Source organism: Pygocentrus nattereri, chromosome 3 (assembly GCF_015220715.1).
Source record: "Pygocentrus nattereri isolate fPygNat1 chromosome 3, fPygNat1.pri, whole genome shotgun sequence".
Taxonomy (NCBI): Eukaryota; Metazoa; Chordata; class Actinopteri; order Characiformes; family Serrasalmidae; genus Pygocentrus; species Pygocentrus nattereri.
This window is the reverse complement of record NC_051213.1, coordinates 41,771,334-41,789,179: the sequence shown is the minus strand read 5'-3', so window position 1 is coordinate 41,789,179 and position 17,846 is coordinate 41,771,334. Positions and strand designations below refer to the sequence as shown.

The 17,846-nt window shown below is 41.2% G+C and overlaps 2 protein-coding genes across 2 annotated transcripts in view; one reads left to right on the top strand and one right to left on the bottom strand.

The window, feature by feature from the left end:
- Positions 1 to 1,407: 1,407 nt before the first annotated feature.
- On the top strand, positions 1,408 to 4,399 carry s100t (S100 calcium binding protein T). The gene is made up of 3 exons (XM_017721749.1): positions 1,408 to 1,460; positions 3,148 to 3,313; positions 3,834 to 4,399. The coding sequence occupies exons 2-3, from the start codon at positions 3,149 to 3,151 to the stop codon at positions 4,008 to 4,010; spliced, it is 342 nt and encodes a 113-aa protein (XP_017577238.1). The 5' UTR covers positions 1,408 to 1,460; position 3,148; the 3' UTR covers positions 4,011 to 4,399.
- Positions 4,400 to 5,311: 912 nt separating this feature from the next.
- chrnb2 (cholinergic receptor, nicotinic, beta 2) overlaps positions 5,312 to 17,846 on the bottom strand; it is a 48,442-nt gene continuing 35,907 nt past the window's right edge. The window contains exons 3-6 of the mRNA XM_017721737.2: positions 15,856 to 15,900; positions 14,660 to 14,769; positions 12,635 to 13,772; positions 5,312 to 8,620 (exon numbers count right to left, since the gene is read on the bottom strand). Of these exons, the coding sequence (XP_017577226.1) occupies positions 8,471 to 8,620; positions 12,635 to 13,772; positions 14,660 to 14,769; positions 15,856 to 15,900 (1,443 nt within the window). The 3' untranslated portion in view covers positions 5,312 to 8,470. The remainder of the gene's footprint in view (positions 8,621 to 12,634; positions 13,773 to 14,659; positions 14,770 to 15,855; positions 15,901 to 17,846) is intronic.

Here is a 17,846-nt window from a genome sequence, read left to right as displayed (position 1 = left end):
TTTTAACTTGCATTTGTGGATGCAGTGATGGACTCTGTTCACAGACACTGGTTTTCAGAAATGTTCCTGAGCCCATGCAGAGATTTCAGAGAATCCTGTCTGTTTTTAACGCAGTGTCACCTGAGGGCCCAAAGATCATAAGCAGCCCATTTTGGTTTTTGGCTTTGTGCCTTGCATACAGGGATATCTACGATCTTATGTACCATACATGATAAAATCCCCAAGTTCTTTGCTATTCTGCTTTAAGAAACATTAGTCTTGAACTGACGCACTATTTCCCTGTGCAGTCTTTCATAGAACGGTGAATCCCTCCTCATCTTTACTTTTGAAAGTCTCTCTTGGATGCTCTTTTTATATATCTGTTCCCAGTACACAACTTTTCCAGTCTTTGTTGCCCCGTCCTAACTTTTTTTGAATCGGTTGTTGGAATCAAATTCAGAATGGCCATTTGTTCTTCAAAGAACAATTGAATTTCTCAGATTCAACGTGTGATATGCTTTCTTTGCACTATTTTCAATTAAATATAGGACTTAAATTCAGCATATATATATATATATATATATATATATATATATATATAAATATTCATAATAGAGGATACTGTTAAGTACTGCTATAATATGTAGTCTTATAAAAATAGTTTTGTGCTGCATTCAAAAACAGCACAATATGTCATTACTGTAAACAAGTGTAACTGAGTATTTTAAATATTAATATTAATAATAGTGTCAAACAATCAATTCAGTGCTCAGCACAACTAAATGTAGTTGAAAAATGACTTGAAATGAATGACGAATTTTTTAAACTACTTTTTCTGCTTTTGCTCTGTATTGATATTGTGACCAACATGTGGAATAACAGGGTGGACAAATGATTCTATATTATTGCACATCTGGTACAAATATGTATTTTTTGTAACCAGTGGATTGACATAGACATGCCTAATTAGACATGGTGTTGGTCTCGGAAGAATACAGAGATGTCTGTGACTAAGACATCACTTACAGCAGGTTAATCATTTAGACTAGGGTGCTGAACTACCACCACTCTAAAACTTTAATGTGACAAGCACTGGGACATATAACTACACCTTAGGATTATCTGGTTGCCTTAGCGTCAATATCAGGAACGCCTGCTCAGCTCCATCAAACAAAGGCAAGAAATACTCGAAATACAAAATGTGAAAGAACCGTGTCACGATGTAATGTTTTAATAATGGGCTTTTGGGCCTTTGGAGAAGTAGAACATGGGAAGAAGGAATGTAAACAGAGATGAGGGGGGGGCGGTGACAGGTGGGCAGAGGTAATGGAGGGATGGAGAGATAGAGAGGAGGGGGAGAGAAAGGGGAGGAGAAAGAGCGATATATAACACGCCGTCCATCTCTTCTTCACTAAACCGGCCTGCGTTCCTCGCTTGCACTCTTTTGACGAAAGTAAAGGCAGCACTCATCCGACTCACAGGTAAGAGGGAGAAGAGGGGATGGATTGTTGGATGGATGGTATGAACAATGTGGAAGTGGCAGCAATATATACTTTAAAAAGGTACCAAAAGGGTGCATTTAACATAGAAGGTTCCTCTAAATAACCCTTCAATTGAAGGTTCTTTACCCTCTTAAACTGTAATGAACTTCTGGGCATGCACTTCTTTACTCCTGAATTTACTCCACTTTGCTTCATTTTCCATGTAATAACTGAATGACAATTCTTAGGATGTCATAAAACACTAGTTTATGTTCTTAAAGAACCACTTTTGTAAAATGGATGTGCAAATTTGAAGGAAATTAAACATACATATAAAAGCTCTATACCTGTTTAAGGTTTGCCTAGAACCAAACATTTAAGCCAAGAACCATTTAGCAACCTATACTTTTAACAAGGTGGGCTTATTATCCAGTATTCTGTGTTATTCTGTAACTACTATACAACTAAACAGTGACTTATGTCATTCTGAGAATGGAGGAATGGAAGAGTGCCCAAGAGTTTGGTCAGGTCAAAGGCTGACCACAGTGACGTTGCTAAAAAGAGACCATTCTGAGCAGAAGCAGAGAAAGTATTAAGCTATTAGCATGTCGATGTCATAACAAAACCTATATAAAATGGTAACATCATGGGATATGAGATTTTAATCCAACTGATTTTGAATTGTGTTTATTGATCCACTTGTTATGAAATGTAAACACCAGGCAAAATGTAACTGCCGGCATCACACGTCACAAGATTTTGATATGAATGACGTTACATTTTCTTAGTGTTTTTCCAGAAACATCATTGAATGAAAGCAGATTATATGCCACTAAACTAAAACCAAAGCAAACATCAAGCAACTGGTGATAAGAATGATTTTACAAGCATTCTTTTAACTTTTTCTGAAAGCTTTAGCCAAAAAAAGACCAATTAATCTTTTAAACAATTAGATATTTTGCTAAATCTAGACATTTCTATATCTTAATTGGTTCTTCATTTTATTTTCTACCAGTATCACGTCCTTGTACTTTGCCTGTTCATAATCTACTGACTTTTAAAGTACAAAAGGTGCTATACAGATTAAAACAAGTCGGGCTGAGCACTAAAACTCACTTGAGGCTGTTACATAACTGTAACTAATCTCGTTTCCATATACCTGGCCTGGATGTGTCCTGTAGCTCCGATGATGCTGCTTCTCCACTGTAACATCACCAGTCCAATGTATGTGTGTCCGTCTATGAATGTCTGCCAGAATCCAATCTTCTTAACAGCTCAAACACTGGGATCACAACTCAGTTCCTGGCTGTGTATGTTCTTATCTGACTTCGATGCAGCGAGGGTTAAGCTGAGCTTCCTTTCCAGCTCTTCAGTATCTGAGTATATTTTTCTCCGTTTCGGATTTCACTCTTATCGGACGGCTCACATTTCCCTTCTCTAGTTAAAGCCCCCCCCCCCAACAGTGCAATCGGGACAGGGCGTGCGAATATGTGTCTGCATGGCGTCCTGGAAAGATTCTCTCCCTTTCTTTTCCTTGTGCAACTGTTTTTAGATTGTACCGAAATAAGCCTCTTTTGGCCCTTTTCAATATTTAATAGGACCCAAAAATACAACCTCCAACATTTCCCGAAGACCCAGCTTTGTGGAGTGCAAACCAACCCCTACATCTCAATCCTTCTCTCTGCAGAATGAACTCCACCCTGAACTCTGAGAATGCCTCCACTCTTGAGAACGCCATGCAGCTGATGATCCAAACCTTCCACAAATATTCTGGCAATGAAGGGGACAAGTACACACTCAGCAAGGCGGAACTCAAAGAGATGCTGACACAGGAGCTGGGCAACTATCTCGGGGTAAGATCATTCACACACTACATTCTTCGTACATTTGAATCAATAAATCCACTTCGATGACTATCAAGACTTCTTCGTGATTACAGCACAAGTGTGATCAACGTAACTGAGTCTGTTATGTGGGCAGTGCACGTCAAACACAAAAAGAACTAAATGAAATCGAACGACCGGTAAACATGCCGTCGTAAGTACACTTAGACTCAGTGTAGGCCTCACCATGGCCAGAAGCCCAGGTAGAAGCAAGGGGAGGTTTCAAAATGAAAAACACTGATCAGGAGCATATCACACAAATAGGTCAAAAAGATGGTTTGCTTCAAAATGCTATTTTTGTTTGAAGTGTAGAACTGGCAGTTAGTGTTCTCCTCAAAGCGTGTTGAGCTATTCAATGATGTTGCATTGTTTCAATGAGCTATGAGTGAGACACAGTTAATATGAAAATATCCTATGTTCTGGTTGTCACGGCATGGTGGACTGGGACTGGGACTGTGCAAGCACTCTTTACATCTTTCTGCTCCAACAGAATGCTCAAGACAAGGATGCTGTGGACAAGGTGATGGGTGACCTGGATGCCAACAACGATGGCGAAGTGGACTTCACAGAGTTCATTATCTTGGTGGGGGCACTCACCGTAGCCTGCAACGACTTCTTCCTGGAGTACCATCAGGACGAAAACAAGAAGTCGGCCAAGACAGACTAGGTACCATCCTATCTCTCTGAACTCAAGCCAACAAATGACCACTGAATGACAGAGGGTGACGGGATGAGAAATGAGGGGAGATGAAGGGGAGGTGGGGGATATGCATGTGTACGATCCTTACCCACGTACGAGTAAGGCGTAACACCATACACTTGTCCATGGCTGGGAAAAACACACCACAGGTCGTGGCGACCTGCTTTGACCCCCCCACAAATAAATTCTTGAGTGAAAAGTTAGGGAGTGAGATCCAGTTCAATGATGGTCATTGTTGAATATGTGAATATTGTCACTTCCCTTTCTCTCTTTTGTTTTTTAAAACCTTTTTTGTGTCTGATCATTGCAAGAACATTCTTCAACATTATAATAAATTTCAACTTTTAAAGACTAAATTGTTCTTTGTGGTTTTTTCCTAGCAATTAGGGGCAAGAGACTGTTGTACATCATAGTGAAGATAATTGAATCAGACAGTATGACTGGCGTAGTCAGCACAATGTGTACTGATGGTCTCAATCAACTATGTTTGAACTGTATTGGAATAATGAGCTGACACCAGTCTGATGGTTGAGCAGATGCTCCTAAAGCACACGTCAGGTTCCAGTCCTTGCGGGCCAAAACACTGCAGACTTCAGCACACTGCCTCTTCAAAACACAACTGATTCAGCTCATCAGCTAATTAACAAGCCCTTTATGAACTATATAGTGCAAATAACAGTAGCACTATGGCTGCAAGGTCCCCAGTTTGACATGCCTGTCCTAAAGAAAACTCTAAGCTTGTATAATAAAATAGTTGGGTCCCTCTTACTGGTACATATTCCACTTGTGTCTAGGCAGGAGAATCTTCATAATACATCGCATTCAAAATTCACATATACAGCATTTGGCGGATGCTCAAGCGACATACAACTAAATCATCGTACAGCAGTAGGCAAATGTAGTGTTTGGAGTCTTGCCAAAGGACACTTACTAGTAAAGCACAATGTTCTTGCTTGGGTGGGGAACTGATCCCCAGATGGCAAAGTGGAGGGCAACAGTGTTGCCCACTAGTCGTGTCATCATTCTGTCGGGGACATAAACAGCACAAAACACATCAAGTTGGAACATTTAATTTACCACAGGGGGCGACAGCAGGGATTTTCAAAAACAGCATTAATTTTTCCTGTAGACATGCCGACTACAAAGTAATGCACAACTGCAGAGGCCTATACCAACCATGAATTGACCCACAGAATGTAGAGACATTTTGCTGACCTCAGTTAAACATGTACACCCATAACCAGAATTAAAAAACGTTCCACACAGAGTAACGAACCTCCAACCTTTATTGAACAGATTAAGGTGAAGTGAGGGGTCAGGAAGAGGAAGGCTGTGAGTAAGGAGGGTGTGTTCAAGATATGCATAGGGGTGCACGTTTAGGTCTCTTGGCAAGATATACCTCCTTCTTCCTTCTGTCCTTTTCTGGGATTTAAAAGCAGAGAGTTTTACAGTGGCATTCTTAGTCAGTGGAAGGTTACTTTTAAGGGAGTTGTGCTGGATTGCCCTGAATCCCTCCGGTGATGATGCATGGTGCAGGACCGTCAGCCAGAGAACCAGAGGGACAATGATGAATCACAGCAAGAGTCCTATCAAAGCCAAGAACACAGCAGTGGACTCGTTCTGAAAATACTGTCAGCTAGAGCTGCAGCCATTATTTTTATAATCAGTTCATTTACGATATTCAATTGTCTAATCGAACCATTGCGGTTTCTACCACTTCCACTTACTTTGCCCAGGCACATCATTGAAAATCTGTGGAACAAGAGAATTCTTCTGTTATCAACAGAAGCCATATCGCCCTCTATGCTTCCTGTGGTGTATTGCAATCTGTCAGAGTAACAACATGTGTAATATGAACATTACAGAGCATTATAGAATGTTTTTAAAGGCCTCGTCCACAAACATCTGGATATTTTTCAGAATTTTTTTCTTAAAAATTGTCCAAGCTTTATTTTTGAAAATTCGCCCAGATAAGAAGGCAAAAATGACTTGAAAAATGCTCACATGAGCATTGCGGCATAATATCTAAAAAAAAATTGATGCCAAACAACTCTAGAAAAAAATGTGATGTGCAAAACAAGGGTCACTGGTTTTATCCACAAAGGGCCAGTGTGGCTGCAGGCTTCCATTCCAACTAAGCCACAGCACACCTCATATAACTCACCAATTGTTTGAGACCAACTAATAGAATCTAGTGTACTTGACCAGAATGGAAACTTGCATTGGTTCTTTATGGGTAAGACTGATGACCTCTGGCACAAAATATACCACATTATGTGACTTAACACAGATTAACGGTCCTTTGCTAATTTGATATCTGGATAGATGTGGATGGGGTAAATGACTAATCCACCTTGTCAAATAATCACTGCAGCCCTCAGCAATATCACAAACCTCATTTTAGCTTCAGTTTTTGCAAATGATGTGGCATGAAATAATAAGCAGGTGGCCCAGATTTCGGTGGGAACCCTGGTCATAGTCCATAGCCAGCTGTATTGATATTCATAAAGATACTATGATACTCAGTATAAAGGTACTAAGATATTTCTCTAAGGGAGGGACTCGAGACAAAGGGTAAAGAGGAGATTAAAGCGAGAAGCTACAACAGTTGAAAGGAGAGGACAAGAGCAGTGTGGAAAAGGTTATGGTACAAACGTAGGGCAGGAGTGTATTTTTACCCAACACTGCAAATGAGATCGACCAGAGACCATAACACACTGTCTGTGCTCACACATTCATTCATAACACATGGCAACATGGGTTAGAGCTGCACACTGCATTAGGACAAATATGATGTATGAGTAGAACCAGAGGAGAAAAAAGGAGTTGTGTGGAGAGGAGAGAATAATGTGAAGAAAGAAAACGGGAGCAAGAATGCAGGGCCTGACCGATTTATTGTTTGGCCAATACAATCAGCCAATATTAAGGTACCATGGATTTATCTGCTTTTATCATGAATCTTTCAAAGACTCCTTAAGGGTTATAGAGGAAAACCATATTCAGAAATGTGATATTTTGAACACCAACCAAACATAATGTCAGACGTGCTATTTCTTCAAATTTTAGTGCACAACGTCTATGTATTTGCTTAAAATAGAGAAAATAAAACATTAAATACAAAATGTGTCATAACTTTGGCACAGGCTGTTTTTTTCTCTCTTAAAATGTGCCCTGTCTAGAGCATATTCTCATTTTCAAATGGAAAATCAACAAAATGTGTAATTTGACCAGGGGTGCCCAAACTTTTGGACTTTATATAATAATTACCATTTATATGGAGTTATTACAATCATATTAGTCAGTAAAGCACTGTTTAATAAAACTACTATTGGTCTTCTTCAATTTTGTCCAAAAAAAAGAAAAAGATATTGGTTATCAAAAATTAGAACTTAAATATTGGTATCGGTATTAGTGTCATATCGGTCAGGCCCTACAAGAAGCAGTGCAAAACTGCATAAATCTGATATGCATATCACAGCTGTAACAAAACCAAGCATTTTTGTCCTGGAAAATGCTGACGCTCTTGCATTTTTCCATCACAACTACTTATGCAAATCTGATCTGGTTGATTCTACCACTATGTTGCCTCTATTTAGCAAAAGAACATAGATCAATCACCCAGCATGCTATAACGTCTCCTAAGACCTTAGACAGGGCCTCTTCTTTTTCACCCAGAAACCCTCTAGCATGTAGCAACAGCTATTCCTTGCTCAATTCCCAGCTCCTTTCAACTGCACCTTTCAAATTGCCTCACTATCAATTTCTGTGTCTTGTAATTAGTGGTTACACTTGATCACATTCTGATTATGTTAATTAGAATACTATATACTGCATCAAAGCCCAAAAAGGACCATTTGCTTGCGTGATCACACAGAAACGATGACGCTAAAAGTGTGACAGGCCTCTACTATGAGAAACAAATCTGTTCTGAATGAGTGGAGATAGAAATGGCTTCGCACAGCTGTTGGAAGATCACCTTTCTCTGGCTCTCCTACAATAATTAGCAGTTAGGAGTCTCTTGAGGAAGCCGTAAAGCTCGGTGGCTGTCAGAAGGCAGGGCTTTTGTGGGTGATGGTGGCTCAATCTTGACGCTGATTGGCTGGCAGAGTGTGGTGTTCTCTCTCTCTCTCCTGTCTTGTGCAGTTTGTCACTTGAAGGGAGGAGAGAGGGAGGTCTGGAGAGAAGAGAGGGACAAAAAAACAAAAAAAAAAACAAAACAAAACTGCACGCATGGTTATTGTTGGTGTTGAGATATTCCAAAAAGTCATTGTATAAACCTAGCAGATCATAACTGCAGTCTGCAGTCCAGCGCGAAAAAGAGTCCCCATCCCCCTCCCCCTGGGCAGGCCCTCTCTCCTCCCTTCGTCCGTCCAGCCTCCAACGGGGCCGCAAAGTGTCCGAAAGTTCTCCACCTGGGGGCCAAGCAGTCAGCCGGGCGTGTTGATGACCGCCTTGGAGGAGTTCTGAAAGAGCGGCTGGAGGAACATCCCAACCGTGCCGAAGACACAAACGAAGACAAAGATCCAGAGGAAGAGCCGGTCGATCACCATGGCAACATATTTCCAGTCCTCGCTCACCTACAAGAGAGACAGAGAGAGACAGAGGGAGCAGAGGGGAGAGTAGGAAAAGCGAGGAGGATGGAGGGATTCAGAGGCAGAGATAAAGGGAAAGAAAGAGAGGTAAAGTAATGGAATGCGAGGGAGAGGGATGATGGAGTGGAACATGGAGTGAGAGATGTGTTGGATTGAAAACAGAGCGAGAGAGAGAGAATGAGTGAGAGAGAGAGAGAGAGAGAGAGAGAGAGAGAGAGAGAGAGAGAGAGAAGGGTCAGGGAAAAGGTTAATGTGCACAGAGACTTCATTCCGCCACACTGCTCTAATGAGGTGAGACGCTGAGGGATTTGCACCGTAACCACGGCGATGGCTGCCGAAGAGGGTCGGCATGGAGACCACCCGTAACCATGGGGATGAGGTCCAGATGATGGACAGAATGAGGAAGGCCTCTTAATTCTCTCTGAAGGAAATCCCCCGCTCCTCTGATAGCCTCTCACACAGCACTGAGGCATCACCAAGCCGACAACTCACTACACTAAAAACACCCCGTCTACAATCAACAATATTCTGTATTAACATTCATATAAAACAGACAGGATGACAAAGATTTTTGTGTTTTAATGAAAAACATAACATTTTATAATATGATGTGTGTGCAACCATACAGAGCTGTTTGTGTTAGCCATGTACCGGCTAGCATTTTTGAATTAAGCTAAAATTGAGCTAAAATTGTCACATCCAAAACAATTACTACTGAAATATTCAAAATGAGTTTAGTCTAAAACCCTGGTAAAAATCTGAAATTTCTTATCAAATCTGATTCATGTTTATTTTATAAAAATAATATATATATTATGCTATATACCTATAAGGAAAAAAACAGTCTTAACTTTCAATCTAGGTTAATATAACTATTTTTTCTACTATTCTTTTCTATTATTTCTATTGGTCCATTCATCTTGAAGTTTTGACACAATGTAAAAAAACAACAAAAAAATAGAGATTTTGTTCCAACAGCAACAATATATAAATTGTGTCCCCCTCCACTTTCTGAAATTATGTGAGGTAAATTTATTGGGTTTATTATCGCATTTAGCACAAAGCCTATATCACTGACACCAAATTTTACAGATGAACTTTTCCATTAAATCTATTACACCAATAGTCTTTTCTTTTAATCTATTCAGTCTAGACAATAGTCTATTGTCACATTCATCATTATCAAAATACTTTTACAACATATTTACTGCAACATGCAAATCATAAAATAACTTTTCTTCTGTGTGTTTCAGTGGCCAACAATGGAACCGCTGTAAAAGAGAAAGAAGCTCATATATTGAATATTAATGAAAACAAGTTAATTCCATAGAGGGAATGAACTTAAATGTCAGTTTTCTTCCATTTTTCTGCACAACTTGTATTCAATTGCTAAGATTAGCATGTTCAAAAAATATATATATATAAAATATGCCATACTTTTTGCACAGGCCACATTTTAGGTCTCATTTTTTCCCATGTGCAGACCTATGCTCTTTTAGATAATCAAATAATAGTGTTATTATTTTTTAACTGAACAAACTACTGCCTGGGCTAAGATTCTTGCGTTAACTCAGATGGCCTAAGACCATAGCACCATACTGTATTTAATAGCATTTCTGATGAATGGACCAAAAGAAACTGAATAAAATCTGTCATTACTGGACATTATTGTTAAGAATACTCTCCTAATGAGTTTGATCCCTGGTGATGCTACAGCCATCTGTAGCCGGGAGTCCAAGAGAGCCCAACTGGCCTCGCTCTGTTCGGGTGGCTAGGATGGCCCCCCCCCTCTCCTGCCATCACTCAGCGCGATGCTAGTCAGCGCAGGCGTCTGTTAGCTGACATAACTGATCTGGCGGTTGGCGCTTTCCCCCGAGCGCATTCAGCTGTCCCGTGACGTTGCGTAAGCGGCAGTTTGAAAAGAAGCGGTGGCTGGTTTCACAGGTCTGAGGAAGCCTGTGCTAGCCCCACCCTCCTAGTGTTGGTAATATCGTGTGATTGGGGGAGTCTAAGTAGCGGATGGAATTGGAAACGACTAAAATTGGGGAGAAATTAAGAATAAAAAATAAAGAATTTTCTCCTAAGACCTTTTTTGGAGAAGTATTATAACAGCCCTGATTTATACTCCATACACAGATAACTAATCTAGCTCATTTTATCCCATAGACCCCCATTCTCATTTTGCGTAAATCTAAAAGCGAGGCCGTGTTTGCATGTATGCAACTGGATGCTATTTAAAAGCCAGTGAGTGAGTGTGGAGTTGATGATGCGCAGTGCCGTGGGGGAGCGAGCGCATATCTGTGCTGTTTAATGCTTTAAGACTGCCTGTCAAAGCCTCCACATCACAGCCTCTTCATACTGCACACAGTGCCTGTATATTGATACCATGTGACCATGTGCAATCTATGCAGCTCTGCACTATATGTAGACAATGACGATTAAAAATGGATGTAGGGGAAAACAGAGAAGGAGCTAGGATTGGCAGTGTGGCACAGCAGGGGATGTTATTAATACCAGAGAATTAAATTTCCATACAGTCCAGAATGGTTCTAATTACATCAACACTTTCATGGCACTGTAAATTTGTAGGTTAAATATGTGTCCTGAATGATGCTTTCCACAGCTTCATGTTTATTTTCTCTGTAAAATAATCTGTTGACTATTATTACATAACTGATAATCATAAGAAACAAGCAATGTTTCATATTTCAGCACTATTTGTAGATATGAAAACCTGACACCCCTTTCTTTAAGCATGATATGGTGGAAATATCATACTTCAATTACTGTGTGTTGCTCAATAAATGCTTCAGTACCACCTCACATTTAAAGCAATAAATGAGCAATGAATACATATGATTTCTTTTTGGATATAACATAGTTTTTTGGATATAATATAACTGTATAAATATTTTGTATAATTGTAATGATATTGACCTCTAATGAGAAATCCTGCCCTAGCATGCCTTTCTAAAAGCAGAATAAACTATGCTGAGTTTCAAGTCTCCACAGTGTTGTTGCATTGCAGCTTGGTCTCTTTCATTAAGGACAAAGCTCCGGGTCACCGACACAGAAAAACACCCATACACTTGGGGCTACTGCAACAGGAACAGGGCAGTTGGGGTCAATGCATTTTCTACCGGAGCACGTCATAACCCAAAAGGCATGACTACAAATTGAAGCTTCTTAATTTTTTACACTTCGGCAAATTTAGGTCCCAAAGGTGAGTGAACGAAAGTCTCGCATAACTATGAAGCAGAAATCTAATGCCAGCTAAGACTTATGAAGAAAAACAGAATAGCCTTTTAGTAAAATGTGCAGTTGTATTCTGACCAGATTTTCAACCAACCATGTTCTCTATTACAACTAGCCATTCACAATAAGGGTTGTACCACTATTCATTTTTACTAGTCAACTAGGTTTTTGATGGTAATCCATCACTGCAGAGCACGCAGTTACATTGCCCCCTGATCCAGTCTCAGTGAGCTTTATACTCCTCTAGCTGTTCTAAAGCATCCATTTTTTCTGGGAATGACGTGCTTTGAAAATTACATGATCCAAAATTCTCCAACAGACAGCAACATTCTAATGAAGGCAATCGCCTTCATACTGTTCCAAAATATGAACTCTGAAGTCAAATGAACTAGTGTGAAAGGGGGGAAATATTATTAATGGAGAAGAACATTCTAGAACACCGTGAATGGGGAACTTTCTACAACAGTGTGAATTGGAGGAGTATATTTTAGAACAGTGTCAATGGGGAGAACATTCTGGAGACTCCAACAAGCATATACTGTGAAGGCACATCAAGCAACATTTAGAATGGCTGGTGTTTGTTGGAGGACACTGAGCAAATGTTTTAAAAAATTTGAATAGGTGAATTCATTAGAATCCATCTCTTAAAACAAGTGTCTGGACACTTTTGGACATGTAGCATGTTTCAATTCACAGGCATCTGACAGAAGCACACAAGCTACATGTATAAAGATTTCAACTCACACTGCGGTCGTCGTCCTCACTCTTCATATGGTTGGCGATGAAGCGTACCCCATCCACAGCTTCCTCAAAGCCTGGGCAGGCTTGCCCCAGCAGGGCCTGTGTGAGGGCTGTGGGAGGCTGCTGCTGCTGCTGTTGTTGTTGCTGCTTCCCCCGGGACAGTGCCGAGCTTTGCAGCGGTGTAGAGGTCCCTTCCCTGCCCTCACGCCCACCCTCCCTCAGCCCATTCAAACCGTCCATGGAACCCCCTCCACTTCCTCCTCCACCTCCTCCCCCCAGTTCGCCTCCAAACTGCTTGACGGAGGCACGATTCACATAGCATGTACATGCCTCTCCACTTTCAGAAGAGACACCCAGGCCCAGCCCGGCCATGAGGCCACCCCGGCCACCCTCCCGTCTCTCGTTGGCTCGGCGTCGCTGGCGAAGGCGCTGGCGCTCACTGCTGTTCCGTGGCTGCCGCATGAAAAGCAGGGCAGGCAGCTTGTCCAGGAAGACCAGCTTGACCCACGGCGGCATGGTGTGGGTAGTGGGCGAGCGGTGGTGCACGTTTAAGACACAAACGCTGGTCACAATGGAGAAGGTGACCAGGACCATGGTGAACATCAGATACTTGCCCACCAGTGGGACGTCCAGTGAGGTTGGGGGCACAATCTTGGAGATAAGGAGCAGGAAGACAGTGAGTGCCAGGAGGACAGAGATGCACAGGGTCATCTTCTCACCACAGTCAGAAGGCAAGTAGAAGACCAGAATGGCCAGAGATGTGATGAGAACGCAAGGGATAATGAGGTTGATAGTGTAGAAGAGTGGCTTGCGGCGGATAATAAAGTCATAGGTGATGTCCACGTAGGTGGGATCCGACGGGTTTTCGTTGCGACGCCCTGGCAAGGCAATGATGTCCCACTCTCCGCTGGGCGTGAAGTCGTCCATGCTGGCCACGTCAGCTCGAAGCACCAGATCCACTTCGGTCCTGTCGTAGGTCCATGACCGGAAGGTGAGCGTGCAGTTCTGCTGGTCGAATGGGAAGTGCTTCACCTCAATTTTGCATGCGCTCTTGTAGATCGCTGGAGGAAGCCAGAAGACGCTGCCATCATAGGAGACTACAGCATTGGAGTAGAAGGACACCTCGTACATCCCATCAGCACTGAAGGAGACAGAAAAGAGGTGGGTGAGGTGGTGCTCAATGAGTTTTGCTTATCTTGCCACACTCAGGGTGGAAGGATCAAATGGTTCCCAGTGTATGATTCATACAATGTAGACAAAATCTAATAATATCATATCTAGTTTAAAAACGGTGTACCTATCTAACTGTAATGTTTCATAATGTACACCAGGTTTTACTTTCAACCCTGTGGATGCAACCTTCGGTCCAGTTGCTGTATCCCTTTTCTGTGTCCACTAAGGTATCTTTGCAAATAACCATAAGCCTCCCAACTCACAGCTGCTGAATGGTTAACTGCTCAGCTCCCATCCAATGTGTTGAGAACCCAGGAAAATGGCTGCAAATATGGGTGAATTAATTAAAATACTGAGATTAAGAATTGTGATACTCTGGTCCTGAAAGCCCTGAGCACCACAAAGACCACAAAGGCTTCTTATGTTGAATAAGACATTTTAAAGCAAAGACATTCAACTCTGCAGGCCTGTGACTCTCACAATGCCAGCAATGAGTGACAAGCCTGAGCCAACTGGTTAGTGAGTTATATCCATGTATGTCCACAGAAAACTGCAGAACAGACTCTGGAGAGCTTGCAAGCTGGTACACAGCTCAATGCAAATCTTCAGGAGAAGCTAGTGTTCACTGAATTAGGCAACACTCACTCCAGGGTTATTAATGTGATCTTCAGAGACTTGAGGAGAGAAAGAGAGAGTGTGTGCATGTATGTTGATTAGGTTGAACTGACCCTTTAAATTATGGTAAGTTCAAGTCAGGTCATTAATGGACTAGCAAAAGTGGCAGGTACCTCCCACACTCAGGTATCACAGAGCAGAAGCCCTGAAACCTACAGACCAGAAGAGTCTGGTACTCACTTGTTGTAGAGTACAACATCTGGCAGCCAGATGTGTTTGGAGGGCAGCCGGACCTTCTTCATGCCGTCAAACTCCTCTGGGATCCATGTTAGACGGTAATCCTGCCATTCCTGAACACAAAATTCACAGGGACAATTCAGTAGAAAGTTAGAACACAAACAAGTGACAGTTACCATCTAAAACCTCAAACAAATTTAGCACTAATATGTAATGCTATTACATCAAAATGTGACAAAATTCCCTGCATAGCCAATATATTGCGTGTGCAATAACTCAGAGGGACACTAACTTAATTTAAATCATTTAAATAGTTGAACTGCTTTATACCATTTGTTTCATATTTATTATCACAATCAGTGCCACTTTACTGTATTCATAAGTACTTAAATCTCATGTACATACTGCAAATTTCTCTATATTGTTTTCAATTATTAAAGTGTTTATTCTTTTATATAAATGGCTACAACTGTAAAACTGCAATTTCCCCCTGGGATCAATAAAGGAATCTGAATCTGAGTCTGAATAGTCAAATCACTCACAGTATAGAGAGAATAAATTACCCTCACAAAGCGCACAAGCAAGTGATCTAACCGAATTATTACTACTTGCATGTACTATTGCTAGTGTCCAGTCATGTTTTATTAACTAAAGTGAAGACTGAATTTGTCTGATTAGAAAGCTTGAGTAAGTACATCCGGCTATAAATTTTGCCAGATTAAATACACACTGGATGAGGCCGTTAAAGAGCCGTAACTAATAGCTGTCGTCCTAACACCCAAACACAAACACTGAGAGTAATGAGCGTCTGGTGATGCTGATGGTGATTTAACATACTTTCTGCTGGGCTTTGATCCGAAAAACCATTAACTTAATAACGTTTAAACTCCCTCCCCCTCAGTTCAGCTGAGCAGTGGGTGTAACACTGGGTCATTCGCAGCTCAGCCGTAGAGTGAAGGTACTGTGGCAGCGTTCTACTGACACTCCTGCCAAGCAACATTTTTAACCATGAAGAACATGAAAGCATGATACAGCTCTATGCGAGCGTGTGCATCAGAAAGCTGCCATGGCCTGCAACACCTCAGGTGCTAATGACCCTGGGTTCATTCATGTATGCATGCAACAGACCCTCTTGGTGTGTTTACACGCATAGGGTGAAAGGTAACAGAAGGAGACATGTTTTGTGAGTAAAGACTGACCTGAGTGAGCCAGACGTTGGTCGTCATGATCTGCTCCCGCTCATGCTAATCACACACACAAAGACAAGAGAACAGCTTTTAAAGATGAGGAAGGGTCATTAAAACCAAATGTACACAATTTTTCCTTAATTCCAAATACAGTGAATCAGCCCAGCTCTGTTTAGTATCTGAAATTTGCTTAGTTTCCTTAGTTTTGCACTGGTTCTAAAAGGCTAATGTAGCTAATTATAGTTGCACATTGCAAAGCAGTTTTTGAGATACATTGTTCTAACTCCGGTTTGTCCGGTCTGAGTGTTTGATTCGGGCTTGTATACAGCTTTGATTGGATGCACGGTTTCCATGTAGCAATACAATTTTGCATAATGTTTACCAATAGGAATGTATGGAGTGCGAAAGTTTTGGCACCAACACACACACTCAACTCACCACAGATTCCACCAACACACCACACACACACACACTGAAACCACCACACATAACATACACACACACACACACACATACACTTTTAAGGAAATGGGAGATTTTAGGTAGCAGTGTATTTAAGGTGGCACTGGATTTAATGTAGCAGATTTAAGATGGTAGTGGATTTAAAGTGGAAGTGTAGTTAAGGTAGCAGGAAATTTGTAGTGAACTTAGGCAACCATAGCAAATTAGCACCACAACAACCATATAGCAACTACCTGTGATACCATATCAATAACCTACCATCCACTTAGCAATGCAATAGCAACCACATAGGAACACCATAGCAACTCCCTGGGATACCATAGCAACACCACAGTAACCATCTAGTAACCACTTAGCAATACCATAACAACCACATGGAAAACCACAGCAAAACCATAGCAACCAACTAGCAACCAGCTGGCAACACCATAGCAACCATCTAGCAAACACACAGCAGCACCATAGCAATCACCTAGCAACCACTTCGCAACATCACAGCAACCACCAGAGACACCAGAGAAACCACGATAGACACTAGTAACAACCATTTAAGCTGCACAACCGTTCTGCGTTTCCTCCACGAAATGTATGTTTCTAGTTAGTAATGGAAACTTTGCATTCAGGAGCTCCCAGAAAGGCTGTACATACCAGATGGTTAACTTCATCCCAGTGGTGTCATCAGAATTTTATTTTAGAAGGGTGCCTGGTTACAAGTTGGTGGACAGTTAGGAAACAATATCTCAAAGACATCACTATAGTAACAATGGCAACCACATTACAATCCCACATTTTGTTTGAATCCAAATAGATTTTGTTGCACATCAAACGGAATATATCCCACACACTGAACCTTTACATTCAAATGGCATCTTTCAGGTGAATCAACTCACTGCAATTTCATCTTTCCCATTGGCTCCTAGCTCCATCTATTTGCATAGTGGGTGTATTTGTCCACCTTGTTTTGCTTGCCATCAGCATGTTGTCATTGCCCCAGGTTACCTTCCCATAAGCAGGATTGTACACACTTTCAGTGTTTTGCTTCGCCACCTGGCCTCTTGTTTTTGGTTATAAAAGCATGGTAGCATTTTCCTTGTGTGCTATTGCTCTGGCTGGATACAACAACACCCACACTCACCCTCCAGGTTACGTCATGAGCATTTGGTAAACTGTTAAATTACAGTTCATTAGAGTTAACTGCACAATTAACTATTAGAAGATATAAGCAAATTGTGGTTTTAGATTAAAATAGTATGATTTGATTTTATGTGAAATTATTAGTTATTGTCATTGTAGCCAAGCAAATACAAAAGTACCCTCTATTAACATAATACGAGAGAAGAAATGCATGTTTAAACAAAACACACGATTGTTTACCTCACATTTAATTGCTTAGTAATAACAACTGGCAGAACATTAGGGCAGGTAACGGCTTCTACCTTTTACAGCACTAGAAGTAGAAGTCTGGGCAGTATGGTTGAAAAACTGGAGCAGGCTAATGCTGCATGGTGGTTTGAAAAAAATCATCATTCCGTGCCTCATCA